Source organism: Cuculus canorus, chromosome 13 (assembly GCF_017976375.1).
Source record: "Cuculus canorus isolate bCucCan1 chromosome 13, bCucCan1.pri, whole genome shotgun sequence".
In the NCBI taxonomy this organism is placed as follows: Eukaryota; Metazoa; Chordata; class Aves; order Cuculiformes; family Cuculidae; genus Cuculus; species Cuculus canorus.
The window spans coordinates 9,971,630-9,986,428 of NC_071413.1; the positions used below are offsets into that span (position 1 = coordinate 9,971,630).

At 43.5% G+C, this 14,799-nt stretch overlaps 1 protein-coding gene across 2 annotated transcripts in view; it reads right to left on the reverse strand.

Moving 5' to 3' along the window:
* RANBP10 (RAN binding protein 10) overlaps nt 1–14,799 on the reverse strand; it is a 68,159-nt gene that overhangs the window by 27,442 nt on the left and 25,918 nt on the right. For both annotated transcript variants that reach the window (XM_054078980.1, XM_054078979.1), the window contains exons 4-5: nt 5,317–5,484; nt 855–877 (exon numbers count right to left, since the gene is read on the reverse strand). In XM_054078980.1, the coding sequence (XP_053934955.1) occupies nt 855–877; nt 5,317–5,484 (191 nt within the window). The remainder of the gene's footprint in view (nt 1–854; nt 878–5,316; nt 5,485–14,799) is intronic.

Sequence of the window (14,799 nt, forward strand, 5' to 3'; positions counted from 1 at the left end):
CAGGGACAAGAAGTTCTATGTATGAGAGAAATGGATGCAGTGGACATATTAGTGTATGCCTGACCTGATTTGGGTTTTATCTTCTTTTCCTAAACACCTGCTCCTTGTCCAGGAACACTTGGGTCTGAAAAAGAGCAATATTTTTTTTCCTCATGACCCACTGTGAAAGTCATGGTTCTGTAAGACCCAACTAGATGTCATTGCCTGGTGTAACCCAGCTGCCACTACTGCACTCAAGAGTAACTTGGTATTGGGGCTGGTGAATCAGAGGAGTCACCAACAGCCTCACACGGATGCCAAATACATCCCTCTAGCAATTCCACGAGCGGGTCGCTCATCACGGGTGGGGGCAATGAGCAGACACACTACAGCCAGTTGAGCCTGACTTTCACTCTCAGAAATACCCTTCCTAGCCACACTGTGGAAAGGGAACGATGCCACCACGGCGGCAAGACTTGGACGAGACAGGAAGAAGCTGAGAATACTATCAATAGGCATTCTGGGGCTCTCTGACGATGGGACACGAGAGGCCACTCAATGCCTTTGCACATATACTCCCCAAAGTCGAAGCTGCATTTGAAGACCTGAAATGAAGTTTGAGTCCTTGCTTTAATTCAGGAAAAGGAGCCACGTAGTCTTAAAGGTAGCAAGGGATGAGGGGGAGCATGTGAATAGCCCACAAACCCAGCTACAGGATTTCAAAGTTTCAGGAAAAGGAGCATTCACATCATTCAATAATGTGCATCACCATTTTTTTAACAGGGCATCAAATAGAGAAAAAATCACCACCACTCCCCACTCTTCCCCCTCCCTTCTGTTTGCATCCTTAAAATACTGAAAATAGGTGTACTTACAGGGAGGTCTGTAAAGGCTATACCTGTGGGGGGAAAAATATTAGAATTAAAAAGACAAAGGATTTTTGTCCCTGCTTGGCTACATGCTTAGCATGCTATACAATGTTACTGCATTTCAATTAACCCCAGATCTAACCCTGCATTTCATCACCTGCTGCATTTAGAGGTAACTTCCCTTCCCAGTCCCCTGCTCTGCAAGGTTTTGCAAATGAAGAAAGGTTCAGGGAAAAGCCTGAATGTTTCAGAGATCTCTCCCAAAAATGTGACATTCTAAAAAGCAGTTCCTCTTTTCTTTGCTTCTCCCTCTGTTACTAAGAGGGAGTTAGTTTTCAGGATTGGTTTTGCCTTTAGAAACAGACTTTTATATAACACTGCTTTGGCTTAGGCTATAACTAGTTCTTCTTACCAGCCAGGGAGACAGGAATGAACATTGAACCCTTTGCATTACAGCTGGGGAACAATCTTGCAACAGGACCAAGCTGCAACCTAGAGCACCTGTGCAAAGGACAGCTTCCTCCTTCACTAAGCTGCTATAGTTCCAAATATCAGAGATGGGAAAAAAAAGTACATGGTTTCCCCTTTTATTTAGATTTGGCATGTCAGAAAAGAGATATTTAAGCAAAGGCAGCTATTGCCTAGGACGGCTAACAGAGCTGTGCCCAGAGACAACACTCAGCTACAGACAGGCTGCCCCTGGCACAGCTCTGCAATGCTCTGCATTTGATCCAGATGTGAGCTACTGCTCAGAAGGAGGGTAGCCCATGTCCTCAGCCCATGTCCCTCATCCACCACGGGTGAGATCCAGCAGCCAGGCAGCAGCACGGTGAGACACATCAGCCAGCGACAGCAGCTCTGACCCACAGGGTTTGGGTCAACCCCCAACAGCACAAGGGAATGCCCCGTTCACCTTACCAGGCTGAGCTTAACTCATGGTTTAAACTAACAGTTTCTTAGTCAATCTGGAAGCTGTGCCCTTGCCCCAGGCATGCTCCCAGCAATGCTTTCTGCCCCAAGCCAGAGGAAGGCTGGTACTAACACCAGTACGGCCAGTTCTTGCGCACATCCCACCTCTCAGCCATGCAGCAGTCCCTTCTGTCTGGCACTGAAACACACTACAGCCTGCACAGAAGCACGAATATATTGTTCTCTGTTTTTAACGTTAGGACTATTTTAACCAAGTGCTGCAATGTAATGCAACCAGATCAGCCTGACATCGTAATTTAAGCCAATTTTACAAGCCCACACGGGAAACAAATAATTACTACTTGAAACAGTACAGATCCAAAACCAAATGCTCTCTCCTTTCAACACTTGCGAATATAAACTTGGAGTACAATGTTCACTTTTGGACTTCTCTATACAAGACAGACAGTGCAACTGGAGTGAGTTCAGCAGAGGCCAACAAGATGAAGAGAGGCTAAGAGAAACTGGGTTGTTCAGTCTTATTCAGAGGTTGTTCAAACACTCATTGCTGCGTACAGCTATCTAATGGGAGGGTACAGAAAATAGAGAGGCAGCCTTCTCTAAGGAGATGCATGGTGACAGGAGATAGGAGGCAACCGAGACTACTTGCAACATGGGAAATTGCGATTAGGTGTTAGGGAAAAATAATTTCATGTAAAGGTGGTCAAACATTGACTCAGGGGACCAGAAAAGCCCCCTGAGAGATCTTCATTCTCAGAGACAGTAAAAACTTGACAGTTTGAGTAACCTGATCTAGCTGGTCCTGTTTTCACAGCGGGGTGTTGGATGCACGACCTTCACAGATCTCTCCCAACACAAATTACTCTATGGTTCTATAAACAAACTTACACTGCTTTTAAATTCAAGCATTTTTACGTTTCACACTCTCTGTTATGCAACTAAGACCAATAATATGTTTTATGTGTACAGAGTGAGACCGGCTGCATGAATATGTCTGCTTAGAGAGTGCATCCTGCATCTGTATTACTACATACCCACATCCAGCAAAGTCAACAGCAGAAAGCAAGAGCCACAGCTCTAACTAGGCAGCTCAGTTTGAAACCACACTCTTTCCCCGTAGCATCTCCAAAGCATGGATCCAATTTAAAACAACAATCTTCACACATGTGAAGACATAAGAACCGGACAGCTCAAGCGGTCAGGAAGTCAGAGTGAGCGTGTGAAGAGCCTCTCTTCGAAGTCCATAATGTTAACCTGATATCACGACATTAAATGAAGGTTCAGTGCTGGGGGACAGTGTGATTGACACCCTCCCCTGACATCTAATCAAAGGAACTTCACCTTTCCGTAACTAACGTGCACACTATGCATACAACATTCTTGTGGACCTTCTAGCCCAACACCTACACTCCACCCAACAACAACCATCCTGTCTGCTTCATATTTGGCCATTTTCTACACAACACATTTCAGAATTAAGTTTGCACAAGACAACCTACATTTGGGTGATCAGCCACAACACTCCTTTTCCTATATGGCAGGGCACTCTAGCATCTGTTTAGGTAATCGTAACTAAAGAGAATGCAAATGCAGTGCTGATGGACTGCAACAAGCAACAACACATTCAGCAAGATGGGCATCTTAAAGAGTAGATTAGGAACCAACGGTCAACCCACGACATACTTGAATACTTCTGTGACTTGCTACTGAAGAGAAATGCTTTTAAACCCACACAGCTCTTTGAAACAGTTCTCTTCCACTCAGGTAAAAACTATTTTTGCAGAGAAAACAGACTGCAGCCAAGCTTGATGTTTTCCATTAATTTTAAGTCTGGTTCATCTTTAAAGTCTTGTTTTAAACCCCTCAATGCTTTTGCTCTCTGCAAACTTGGTTTGAAGACAAACCTGCTAAACCCGAGCAATGCTGGGAATACTTTATTAAAGTTAAAAAAAAAAGATCTGCAGATCTCTATGACTAGCAGATTTCTTCATTACTTCTCATGTTCCAGTTAATCTCTAAACTGGTTGAGAATGGGTATTTTATCTTACAGGTTAACTTGGTCTTTCCATGTGCCTGCGCTAGAACTCAGACTATGGAAAGTTTTTTATGCCAAGACTTCAGAGGGTTGCAAGCTCTTTTTATAGCCCTGCTGCTCCATTTACCTTGCTCTGCTGTCAAATCTGAGATCTGAATCACTCCTACATTAGTCCCTGAGCAAACTCATCCCAGAGACCTGTAGCAATCACATTCCCTCATCATGTCCTGTGCCCAAGACTCTCTGCTTAATGGCTCCAATATTTCTTAGACTCCTTCCTCTTTCTCTCCTAATTCACCCTTACCACACTTCCAGCCACATTTCATCATGTTTTTCACTGCCACAATTCTGCCCAGAACTTGTCAAAAGCATTTCAGCAGCAGCAAGAAGACACTGAAGACATTTTCTAGAACAGAGAATTTAGACCACATACAATGCCAAACAGTTTTCATGTGACATCTCTAAACAAAGTTCAAGACTTGGCTCTAACAGAACATTCAGAATTTGTGACGGTCAAGAAAACAGTTCTTATACACTGCTCCTGGTGGATCTGGTTAAATGGAAAAGTAAGGAGACAATAGAATATCATAATCCCAGAGAGCCCAGTACTCTTTCCATGAGCTCACCAAAAACTATGCATTTTCCAGGCACACACTGCACTCCAATCCCACTCCTTCATATTTTTCTACAAGCTTCTTCATTTTGAATTCAACGAAGTGGAATTGACACAGCAAGGAGAAGCAAAGGAAAGGAGTGCTTGTCCCTGCCAAACCAAATGAATTACAGCACAGAAAGCGAGACAAACTTGCCAAAATTTACTGTATGTCTTATGTGACACAAAAATGACAAGAACTTAGGCGGAGAATGTCATCCAAGGGAAAGACTATGTGAAAATGGCCATAATTTTCAATTTTAGACAAATCAGATATGATGGATGCTGGGACATCTCTAAGAAATTCCTCCGGTCCTTAACTTTAGGGGAACCACTGAAACTGTTGTGGAATGAACCAAACTATAGGTCAGTGCTTAATTAAGACTTCTTATGCCAAATTAATGTTTAGCTTTTGGAATACTTGGACCAATGTGTTAAGGCTTATAGAAAAAGAAATCACTTTAAAAAGTGAAAAAAACATTGGTACAGTGTCTTTTCAGTTAGCTGATTAATACACTGACTAAACTTCCCACTTCTCTATTTCCCTGTTGCCCAGCCATGAGCCATTCCACGCAACCTCCCACGGCCTGTGCAGCAGCAGAGGAAAGGAGCAGAAGCTGGGAATGCAATCGTAACCTACTTAAACAAATGAAGTAGCATAGAAACCACTTTACATGTTGGAAGTATTTATGTCTCAGAGCCAATTTACAACTCCTGATTGCTGCCAATTGCCTTTTTTCTCTCCCATGTCTTAAATCTAACCCACAAATGTTGCACAAGAGTTACAACACATGCAAAGTATTACAGTAAGCAGGAGCATTCCTCTCCCGAGAACACCTTTCTTTACTTACCTAAACTGTGGCCATTTTTTGTGTAAAAGCAGGTATTGTTGATAAGATTGACACAGCAGCCGATCACATCTCCCGTGGTGAAGGTAGGCCCATAGGGTTGTCCTGTCCCCGAAGAACAGAAGGAGTGCCCATCGTCACCATGGTACCCATAAGAATGTTTATCCCATCCTGCCAAAAGACAAGACAAAAGAACAGGTTAGCAATGGAGCCACTACAGCAGAACAATGTGGCAACTAAAGCTCTCGGGACACAACCTTCTGGCAGGAAATTTGAAATTTTTATTACCATTCCTAATTCATCCCAAAATTAATTTTCACATACCAGTAACTGAAAAGAAATTAACGGTCACCAATCATAACACATCATGTGGGTTCCTACCTCCTTTGTCCCTGATGAGAAATACCAAAAAGAACAGTTTGCTAAAAGTAATTTTGACAAAGATGTTTTGTTTTTAAAAAAAACATCAACCCCCTGTTTCTGTTTTATCTTGCCTGCAGTGAGACAAGCTCCTCTTTGTCAAATATTTTGGTTTCCCACTAACACAATCTTCTAGCAAAAGCATTTAATAAATAAAATAATTCTCAGGCAATTGCAGCTTTGTCTGTAAGCGCTGCTCACAGGCCAATCAAATTTCCCTACAAAATCACCACCAACACAAGGATGCTAGAAATTGAATCCCATCAAATGATGCTTAGCTATATGCACTCAGGTATCTTACCATAAGTAGGACCCACACGCTCGCGGTTTCTCAGCAAAGCATGAAACATTTGGTGCACACCCCAGGCCCTCTGTTTATTGCACCACACCACACTGACGCCAAGGGGAAAGTAAGAGAATGGAGCAAGACTGAAATATTCCACAATCCAAGCTTTTGGACTTCAGGGCAAAGTTTGGGAATGAAAGGTATGAAGGACACCTAACAAACTCTAGTGTCAAAATGGTGAATGACTTCCTCTCCTAAATTCCCACACTCACAGGAACAGATCACGATGTCCCAAGAGTGAGCTCTGTCCTCTCTAGGACCAGCTCCAAACAAGCTGTTGACAGCAATACCAGTCCTGTTTAGTATCTTCATGAAAGACTGGGACAACAGCATAGAGAGCACCCTTGGCAAGCTCAAAAATTATGCCAAATTGAGTTGCCAAATACAAAGGAGAGAGAGATAAGGGCTCTAGAGTCTGTTGTCAAGCTTCCACTTCTAAGACTCCATCCACTAAAAATACCATTGAAATACTGAGCTTTTAACATTATGGCTCCTTTCTACTATGCTTTTTATTTTCTCTGCTGCTGGCCTGGGAAAGACTGCCAACATTACTTTGTGATTTTAGTCTCCCCAAACACAGACCTGCTAAACGTGTGTCAGTTCGGAACGTCTCTAATGAAGCTGCTTCACAGCCTCAGATGATAACTCCTATCAATTTATCTCCTAGGCTACTTAATAACACAATCCAAATAAAAACACTTCTACATAAAAACCACCCCTGGCACTACAATGCATTTAATAAGAACTTGGCATCCATTACATCTAAGTAGTCAGATGCTTACACGTCATGCACCAGGCAGGGTGTAGGCAACAGTGTGCCTCACCATGAGGACAACTTACAAAATACTTGTGCCAATACAGACACTACAGGTTCTGTAGCACAAGTGAAAAAAAGGTTTCATCACTTACAGATCACCACTGATCCTACTGCAAAAATATCCTCCTGCTCCTGAAAGACTTGTGCTTCATAGTATCAGTACCTGCTGTATCACAAAGGTGGTGATGAACACATTGGTGAGATGAACTCTAATGAGAAGTGACTGAATAAAGGCTTTGAGGACAGGGACAAATTTACCATATACTGCAGCAGCGCCTACAAAAGCTTGATTTGAATCTTATTCTCCAGAGACAACCACTAATATCACCAATTATGGAAATCTCATTCACCCAGCACTTTGCTAATGACACACAGAGTCAACTTTTCCAACTCAAATGTTATGTAGGGTTGAATCTGGGTCTGACACAATGCTAAGTGTTTTAAATATACACTGTCAGCCTTATCGTATCACCATGGTCATCTTAGGAAAAAAAAGCCAGGGTCGTTTGAGAGAACTTACTGCGCTTACCATAAACACAAGCTGAGTGGTGTTAACAATATGTCTTACCTTTAGTTATTTATTAATCAAATAATGTATCCATATTTCTAAAATTTTGCCCAGAATAAACATGGGGGCAATGGCATACAGGTTATTCCAGCACTGCCCAACTTCAGTCAGTCTTCTGAAATTCCCTAATAATCTGAATGTAAAATAACAACCAACAATTCTGATATGTTTAGGTCAAAGTTATCTGGGCCTATTGATTTAAATAGCATTTCCTTATCAAAAGTGTTTGACATTATCTTGGATTACTAGCAGAGCAGGGAGTAACTCATCACGCGTGTTTTACAAACACATCCTCCAACTTCTCTCCTGATATAAAAACACTTGCTGGAAACTGGGACTTTTCTGTATCATTAACAATTTGCTACCGCCACCTAGTAACAGGTCTATGACATTACAGCCTTTTCTTTTGACTCCTACACGCCTCCGCCTCCCGTCATTCAATGGCTTTTTCCTTTACAAAATCTAACACTGTATTAATGAGGGTTGAATCAGGCTTCCTGTACGCCTTCCCCACACTTACATCTGCAAGCCCTCTGGACATCTTAACCTTTGTGCCTCTTGTGCTCAAGTACTTCCAGAAGCCTTTGCTGCGACACAAAAGGCAGAGATGAGATGTTATCTGCATGTTCTTAAAAAGGCTGGCCATAGAGTATATGGGGTCAACCCAGACAGGGGTCCTGTTCCTCCTTCTTAGGAGGCAGCATAAGCACAGGACACGCATGTATCGTGCTCTTACTGAACATCGTTACCATTATCCAACTGCCTGCAGCGTGGAGACACTGAAACAGGTGGAGATTCTGTTCCCTTAGTGCTCCTCAAATTAATTTCTTGCCATTAAATTGTCTCATCCTCCTTGAAGCACATGTAGATAATCCACATGTAGAACATCCAATGTATCCTGCCACATAGAGTTTCACAGCATATCTGCAAGCTGCATGAAAACCTCCTCCTACTACTTGTATTTAACACCCTGGTAGTTCTTGCACAAGGGACGATGGTGAACTATGTATTCAGTCTCTCCAGAACATATGTCAATTATACAGACCTGTACAACATCCACCATAAATACCCCTTTCCCAGACTGATGAGTCCTGGCTCATTTAGGTCTTCCCTGTATTTCTGACCATCATCACCTGAACTGTTTCTGGATTTACAGTGCTGCCTTTCAGAATGGAGATGAAGGCACACCACAGAGAAGGGACAGGTTATAGTTGCTCTTTGCACTCTTCCCTAACCCTCTGCAAGTGAATCCTAGCATTTTCCCCTTCATTATCCTTTTTACCATGGAACCAATGAAGCTATTGTAATCAGCCCAAAATGCATCATCACTCTTCTCTGGGAAATGACAATGCTCTCTCTGCATGCATTACACCCGCCACTTCACAGCCAGCACACTCAGCCGCAGCTCACTGCCACAGCTCCTCTCCAGCACCTTCCACCTTACTACATTCAAGAGCTCGCAAGCCTCAACAGCGATGGCAGTCCATCCTGGGCTAGCAGGGTGCAGGCAGCTACCTTGAGAAAACACTGGGAGTACCCATGCACGAACAGTTTCTAACCAGTAACTCGTTCCAACAAGGCTGTGGGGTTTAAATAATATCCTGTTTCAGTCCTTTGCTGACTTCTTACATTAAAAAAAAAACAAAACAAATGGAAAACCAACCAAATAAACAAAAAAAAAAAAAAAGACCCCACAGAAATCTGGACAAGATCAAAGAACGTGCTTTTCTTTTTCTTCTAAGAAGCAGAGCCTGGACCCCAAAGATGACATGACAGCCCGAAATCTAGTAAACTAGCATGGCTGGAGGGACAGTTCTCTCCTTCCCCTTCCTCATCCTCTCTTCAAAAGCACAAAATCTCCTTAAAGAGGGGAGATGGAGAGCAGAAAGGATTTAGGCTCCTGGCCCATGGTAGTGGTCAAAGCAGAACCTAAACATCCTGCTTTAAAGCACCTACTTTCACTATGGCTCGTTTTGAAGACAAGGGCAATTTGAACACAGAAATACACAGGCAGAGCCCCTCTGCAGGCAGGAACCCACCAGTGAGTGAATTGGTGGGTTAAACAGCTTAAAGTGACAACCCTTTGAATTGAGCAGTTCAACCCATAAACCCAAAATATACACATAATATTTATTAACAGCCAGACAAATGCAGGCTGGCTCAGGCTGTCCAATCAATCAGAGAATGGGAAGAACGAAAAACAGAAATCACGAGTAGGGCTTGGGAGGACTTTTTATATGTTCAGCACCAAACTGAAGTTCTGTTTGGCCTGCTAACAAAAAAAGCAGATACATTGATTGATCTTCTTGGCAGACTGTCTTGATCGCAACACACAGTGAAAAAACCCTGAACAGCACGCTCCATTGCTGCCGCTTGATAAACAGGCCAGAATTATGCAATGCCAGACCATGTGGCAGAAAATATTTGAGTTACTTCAGGACACAGTTAGAGGATGAACTCATAAATGCTCACTCCTAAGCAAGCACTAGAGTTAGATGAACTGTGCTGCCTAGTACCCTTAATTACCCTCCATCCATCCATCCATCCATCCATCCATCCATCCATCCATCCTTATTCCATGCCATATTGCCCATTCAACATCAGCCCTGCTTTACTCTTGACTTTTGGGACAGATACCATAATGGGCCTAACTAACATCTGTATCAGAGATGAGGCTCTGCCTCATAAAGCAACAACTGGACAGAAGTATTGTTGGGCTGGGACACCGTTTACCTCTTAGCACCATGGAAAAAAACACGGCATTTTAGCCACGCATTTCAAGAGCGCCAGCAATGGACACAGAACTGCTGGTAGGCCCTGGGTTAAACTGGCACCATGGCTACATCACACATCTAGGAACACCAGGACCGGAACATGCTGCTCAACCTCAGAAGCATGGAGCATCAGCCCCTGTACAACACAAAGGCAATGCAATGCAGCATGCCATGGGGGAAATTACCAAGAGCAGTATTTCCATTACATCCTTGGCCTGCTCCTCCTTCCGCAGAGCATGGAGAAGAACGCAAACTGATGACATTCCCCCATGCATCAAGGTTCAAACACATCAGACTTGCCAGCAGGCACAGGAGACTGGGGAAGACAAGATCCACAGGGACCTATGCTGAGCTCTCCTCTGATGGCATGCCAAAGGACAGACTTGCAAGGCCTGGAGATCATGGAAAAAGATGATGTTACAGCCCAAAACCTCAGACGGTTCCTGCTCTGTCCTTGCCAGGCTTAAGAAGACTGCAGACAGATGGCCTTTACCATTAACATGTGGGTCATTCCCTGCCCATGCACATTCCATGAGAAAAACATATCCCACTGCAGTTCAGCCCACACATTCAAGGAAATCTGTATCTGGTGCCAAAGTTGCTGCAAAAGGCAGGGTTGTTCACTGAAAACCTAGCCTGTGATCAGGAAAAACCTGAAATAGCTAAAAAAAAAAAAGTGATGTTGGTAGAGTACATATCTGACCATATGGAAGAGGAGACGGAGGTTCCTCAAAAAGAACCTGAAGAGTTGTAAACAGGGTTTGTTTGTTGTATCCCAAGTAACGTGAGAGGTTGGAGGCCCAGTGACTGCCCTACACAGAACCCTTTGCAATGTCTGCATCTCTCCAAATTTCTCCTGCATCCTCTCTTTGGATTTTTAAACACTTTTCTTCTCCCCTCCCTCTTCTGCCTAGTCTGTGACAATCCTCTTCCCACTCCTCTGGCCAGCCAGCCTAGCTTCTCACAGCTGCCACACCAGGGCAAGCAGTGCGCAAACATGAGCCACAGAGGGACAAGACCTTGTGTAAACACACTGAAATAAACCAAACAAAATATTTTTAATAAGATTTATTGAATCAAAAATCCAGCAGAAACACATGTACAAACTTTGCTTGTACAGTGCTTGGGGAATGGGATATGGAGGGTGGAGTCCAGAGTTGCTGCTGGACCATGTTCTGGCCAGAGGCAGGGCCGTTTCCGTGCCCTGTGCTGTGCAGCCTGCGGTTGCTCTGCCAGTTCTAAAGTCTTTGGCAATAGCAGAGCACAAAGTCATTTCAGGGGAAAGTACATTAAACAGAGGTTGAACAGATGAATGTGGTGCAGGGAGAAGCAGAGTGCTGCTGTTCAGAGTTGCTTCTACAATGTTTGGGCAGAGCAGTCCCAGGCAGGGACTGGTGTCCGAGGACAAAAATAAATATAGGGAAGAAGCAGTTACCACAGCAGATGCAGAACCACCCTCTACTGACTGCTCTACCATCTTGCAGTGGATTTGGCTCTGCCAGAGGATATACCTTTGGCGTTTGGTAGCCCAGAGCTGTGACAGCATGCCTTTGCCCCTAGCAAAGGAAAGGCTGAGCAAGTCCCTGTGCTCCTACAGCCTTAGAAGCTAAATGCGTGCTCATGAAAAGCCTGTTGCCCCAAGAAGCACCTGGAGTGCTGCAGCATCTCAGCTGTAGTTCAGTGTCACAGCCTTTATGCCAAACCATACGAAGTCACACAAACATCAGATAACTGGGGTGAGAACAAGGAGGTAGTTTTGGTTTTCTTCATTCAACCATGCTCCAAAATCAAATCAACAGTTGCAAAATATCCAATGAGTTGCTTTCATTTCCAGCATACAGAAATAGCCACTCAGTGGCCACAGCAACTTATGCTATAGATTTGGGGTGGTGGGAATAGGGGAGGCATGGTCCTGGCACGGAACAGCTGTCTAACTGGTTCATGCAAGAGGAGGTACAGTCATGACACCGGCTGCAGGACAGAAGCAGGACCAGGGAGAAGCGTGCTTAGCATAGTACAGCATCTTCATGGCAGACTTCAAAGGCCTGGACATCTGCCCAGAAAGCATCAAGGAGAAAAAATGTCCCCAAAACCCACTTACCTCAGGACATCAGGAAATGAAGAAATCCTAGCTAGTAACACTCCAACTTTTTATCTCTGAACCTTCTTTCTCATAACAGCGCCTATTTCTTCTGCAAAGTGGCAAAATAACTCTGTACGCAGTAGCAGTCCAAATGCTGCAATGCAGAACCAATGTGTATATAGAAAATAAACCATGAAGGAGAAACTTACTGGCATTAAGGCTTGGACGTGCTCAGCTCTGGTGGTCTTTGTGGCACCACACAGAGTTGTGTGCAAAGTAAGGCTGCAGCGCACCACACAACTGCACACATTCCTGAGATGGCCTGTCTACAGTGGCCTCCACCTCACCCCAGTTCTCAGCAGACCAAGCAGATTCACCCAAGCCCATTTTGGCCCCTACAGAGCACCAGATGATGCTAATCAAAGAGCACAGGACTCTTGGCAGGCCCAGGCTGTAGGTTTGGCTCAGACACCATTCTGTGTTTTTGAATAAAGTACTCGCACTTGCAACTGTAAAAAAGACAAAGCTCAGACCAAATCCTCATGGCAGGACTTAAACGTGGCAAGCATTCAAAGGAAGAAGGGGGGCCGGGGAAAGAAAAATGTGAAAAAAAGAAATCACAGCATCCCTCATATCAACAGAGAGCAGGAACGAAAGGACACAGTGACCCAAAGATGCAGAAGACTTCAAGAAAGATAGCTACAAAAGCCTGCAAGAGTTCAGGAGATCCAGCAGAACACAGGTGCTCACAAGCATTGTCTGATCCACCACGGAGCCTACAAGCCAAAAATAATAATAAAATTTCCTTTTTAACAATATTGATATGACATGGTGATTTTTAAACCAGACCAGCAACTCCTACCATTTGACAGTTACTGCATGTTAACTAGGGTTCAAAACAAGATCAAACCACAGTTTGCACTTAATTACATAAAATGGCACTACCTATTGACTCATAAAGAGAAAAAACAAAACCAGAAGGGTCTGGACAGCTAGAACACAGGCAATACCTTGTCAATAGGAATTGTCTGCTCCACCTGCCCCAGAGATTTGTTAACAAATACATTTCACTACTATTTAGCACACACCTCACCACAGAATACAGTATGCAAGATAAAAATCCTACTTCCTTGAATGAATGAAGATGACAAGCCCTCCTGAACTTACAGGCTTGATGGGTCATCTTCTGCCACAGTCAGACTCTGGTCTCCCCTACATTAAAGAGGTCAAGACAAGCTACAAGTCATTTGTAGCCCTGTAAAGAGCAAAAGGTTGTTAAAGGACAACTACAAAACAGGTTGGTTCTATCTACAAAAGCAAGGTTCAAAAAGCTCTCTAGCATGATCACCACTGTACTGTTCTATTACATTCCCTGACACATCACGCTGAAAGGGGTGAGGGGAAATGCAAGGGTGCAAAACAATGCAGGACAGAGATTTAAAAAGGGCAGACGAGTTTCGCCATTTATCTATTAAGTAGCAGGGTCAAAGAACAAGTTAAATACAAAAAGGTTACCACATACACAGGTTTCAAACCGCATTGTACTAAATAATTCATATTTTCATTTACAGACCAACTTTTCAACTTTTAGCTGATGGGCAAAAATGCTATTATAAAATATTAAGACACCTTCAGAAAAATCTTGCAAGGTAATGGCAAGAATCACTTTATGGAGACACTAAGGCAGAGCATTAAATGACTCAGCCAAAAGCAATGTTAGACCTCACTGCAGAATGCAGGGGGCTAGCATCCAGCTACTATTATAAACAATCCCTAAAATGGTATTTAACGAGGTAAGAAAACTAAGAACAAAACACATTTATATAAACACAAGACCTTATGGAGTGAGAACTCTTCCAGAAGAAGCACATCACATGACGTTAAGGGGCTGCAATAAGGCCTTCTAGATCCCAACCTAAGGTTCCTTAAATACTTTCCACATCAATTAAGGTAAAGCAACTGGGTTTTCTGAAGAGGATCACGTTTATCTATCAGTAAAAATAGGTGCTATCCATCAATTTGAGTTGTAGTGAAATTTATGTTTCCATTGACATTCTCTTTTATCTGAAAGGCTCGAGCAATAGGTACAGCCACCATGAAGAATTTTTTTAAATCTGAAAACAACGAGGGCTGATTACAACTCTTGCTGACAGCTAAATTCTCTCTAAATTGCCATTCAATCCCTAACTGCCACGAAGATTACCTGCACCGTCTGTAATCTGTGCTACAGCTGTGGATGCAAACTGGGATACTGGTAAAGGCCAAATCGCAAATCCCACTATGTAATTCTATCTCCACTCTGCTTCAGAAAGTCCATTTTCACGTGGCACCAAACCAGTGCAAGTTGTTGGGTGACAGAAAGCTCCACACAAAGGCACACTCCAAACCACCTGTGCCATACACAGCTGGAAACACACTGAATGAGAAAGATGCAGAGGCTCTGCAAGGAGCCTTCTCCAAGAGAGTTCCAGCACAGAA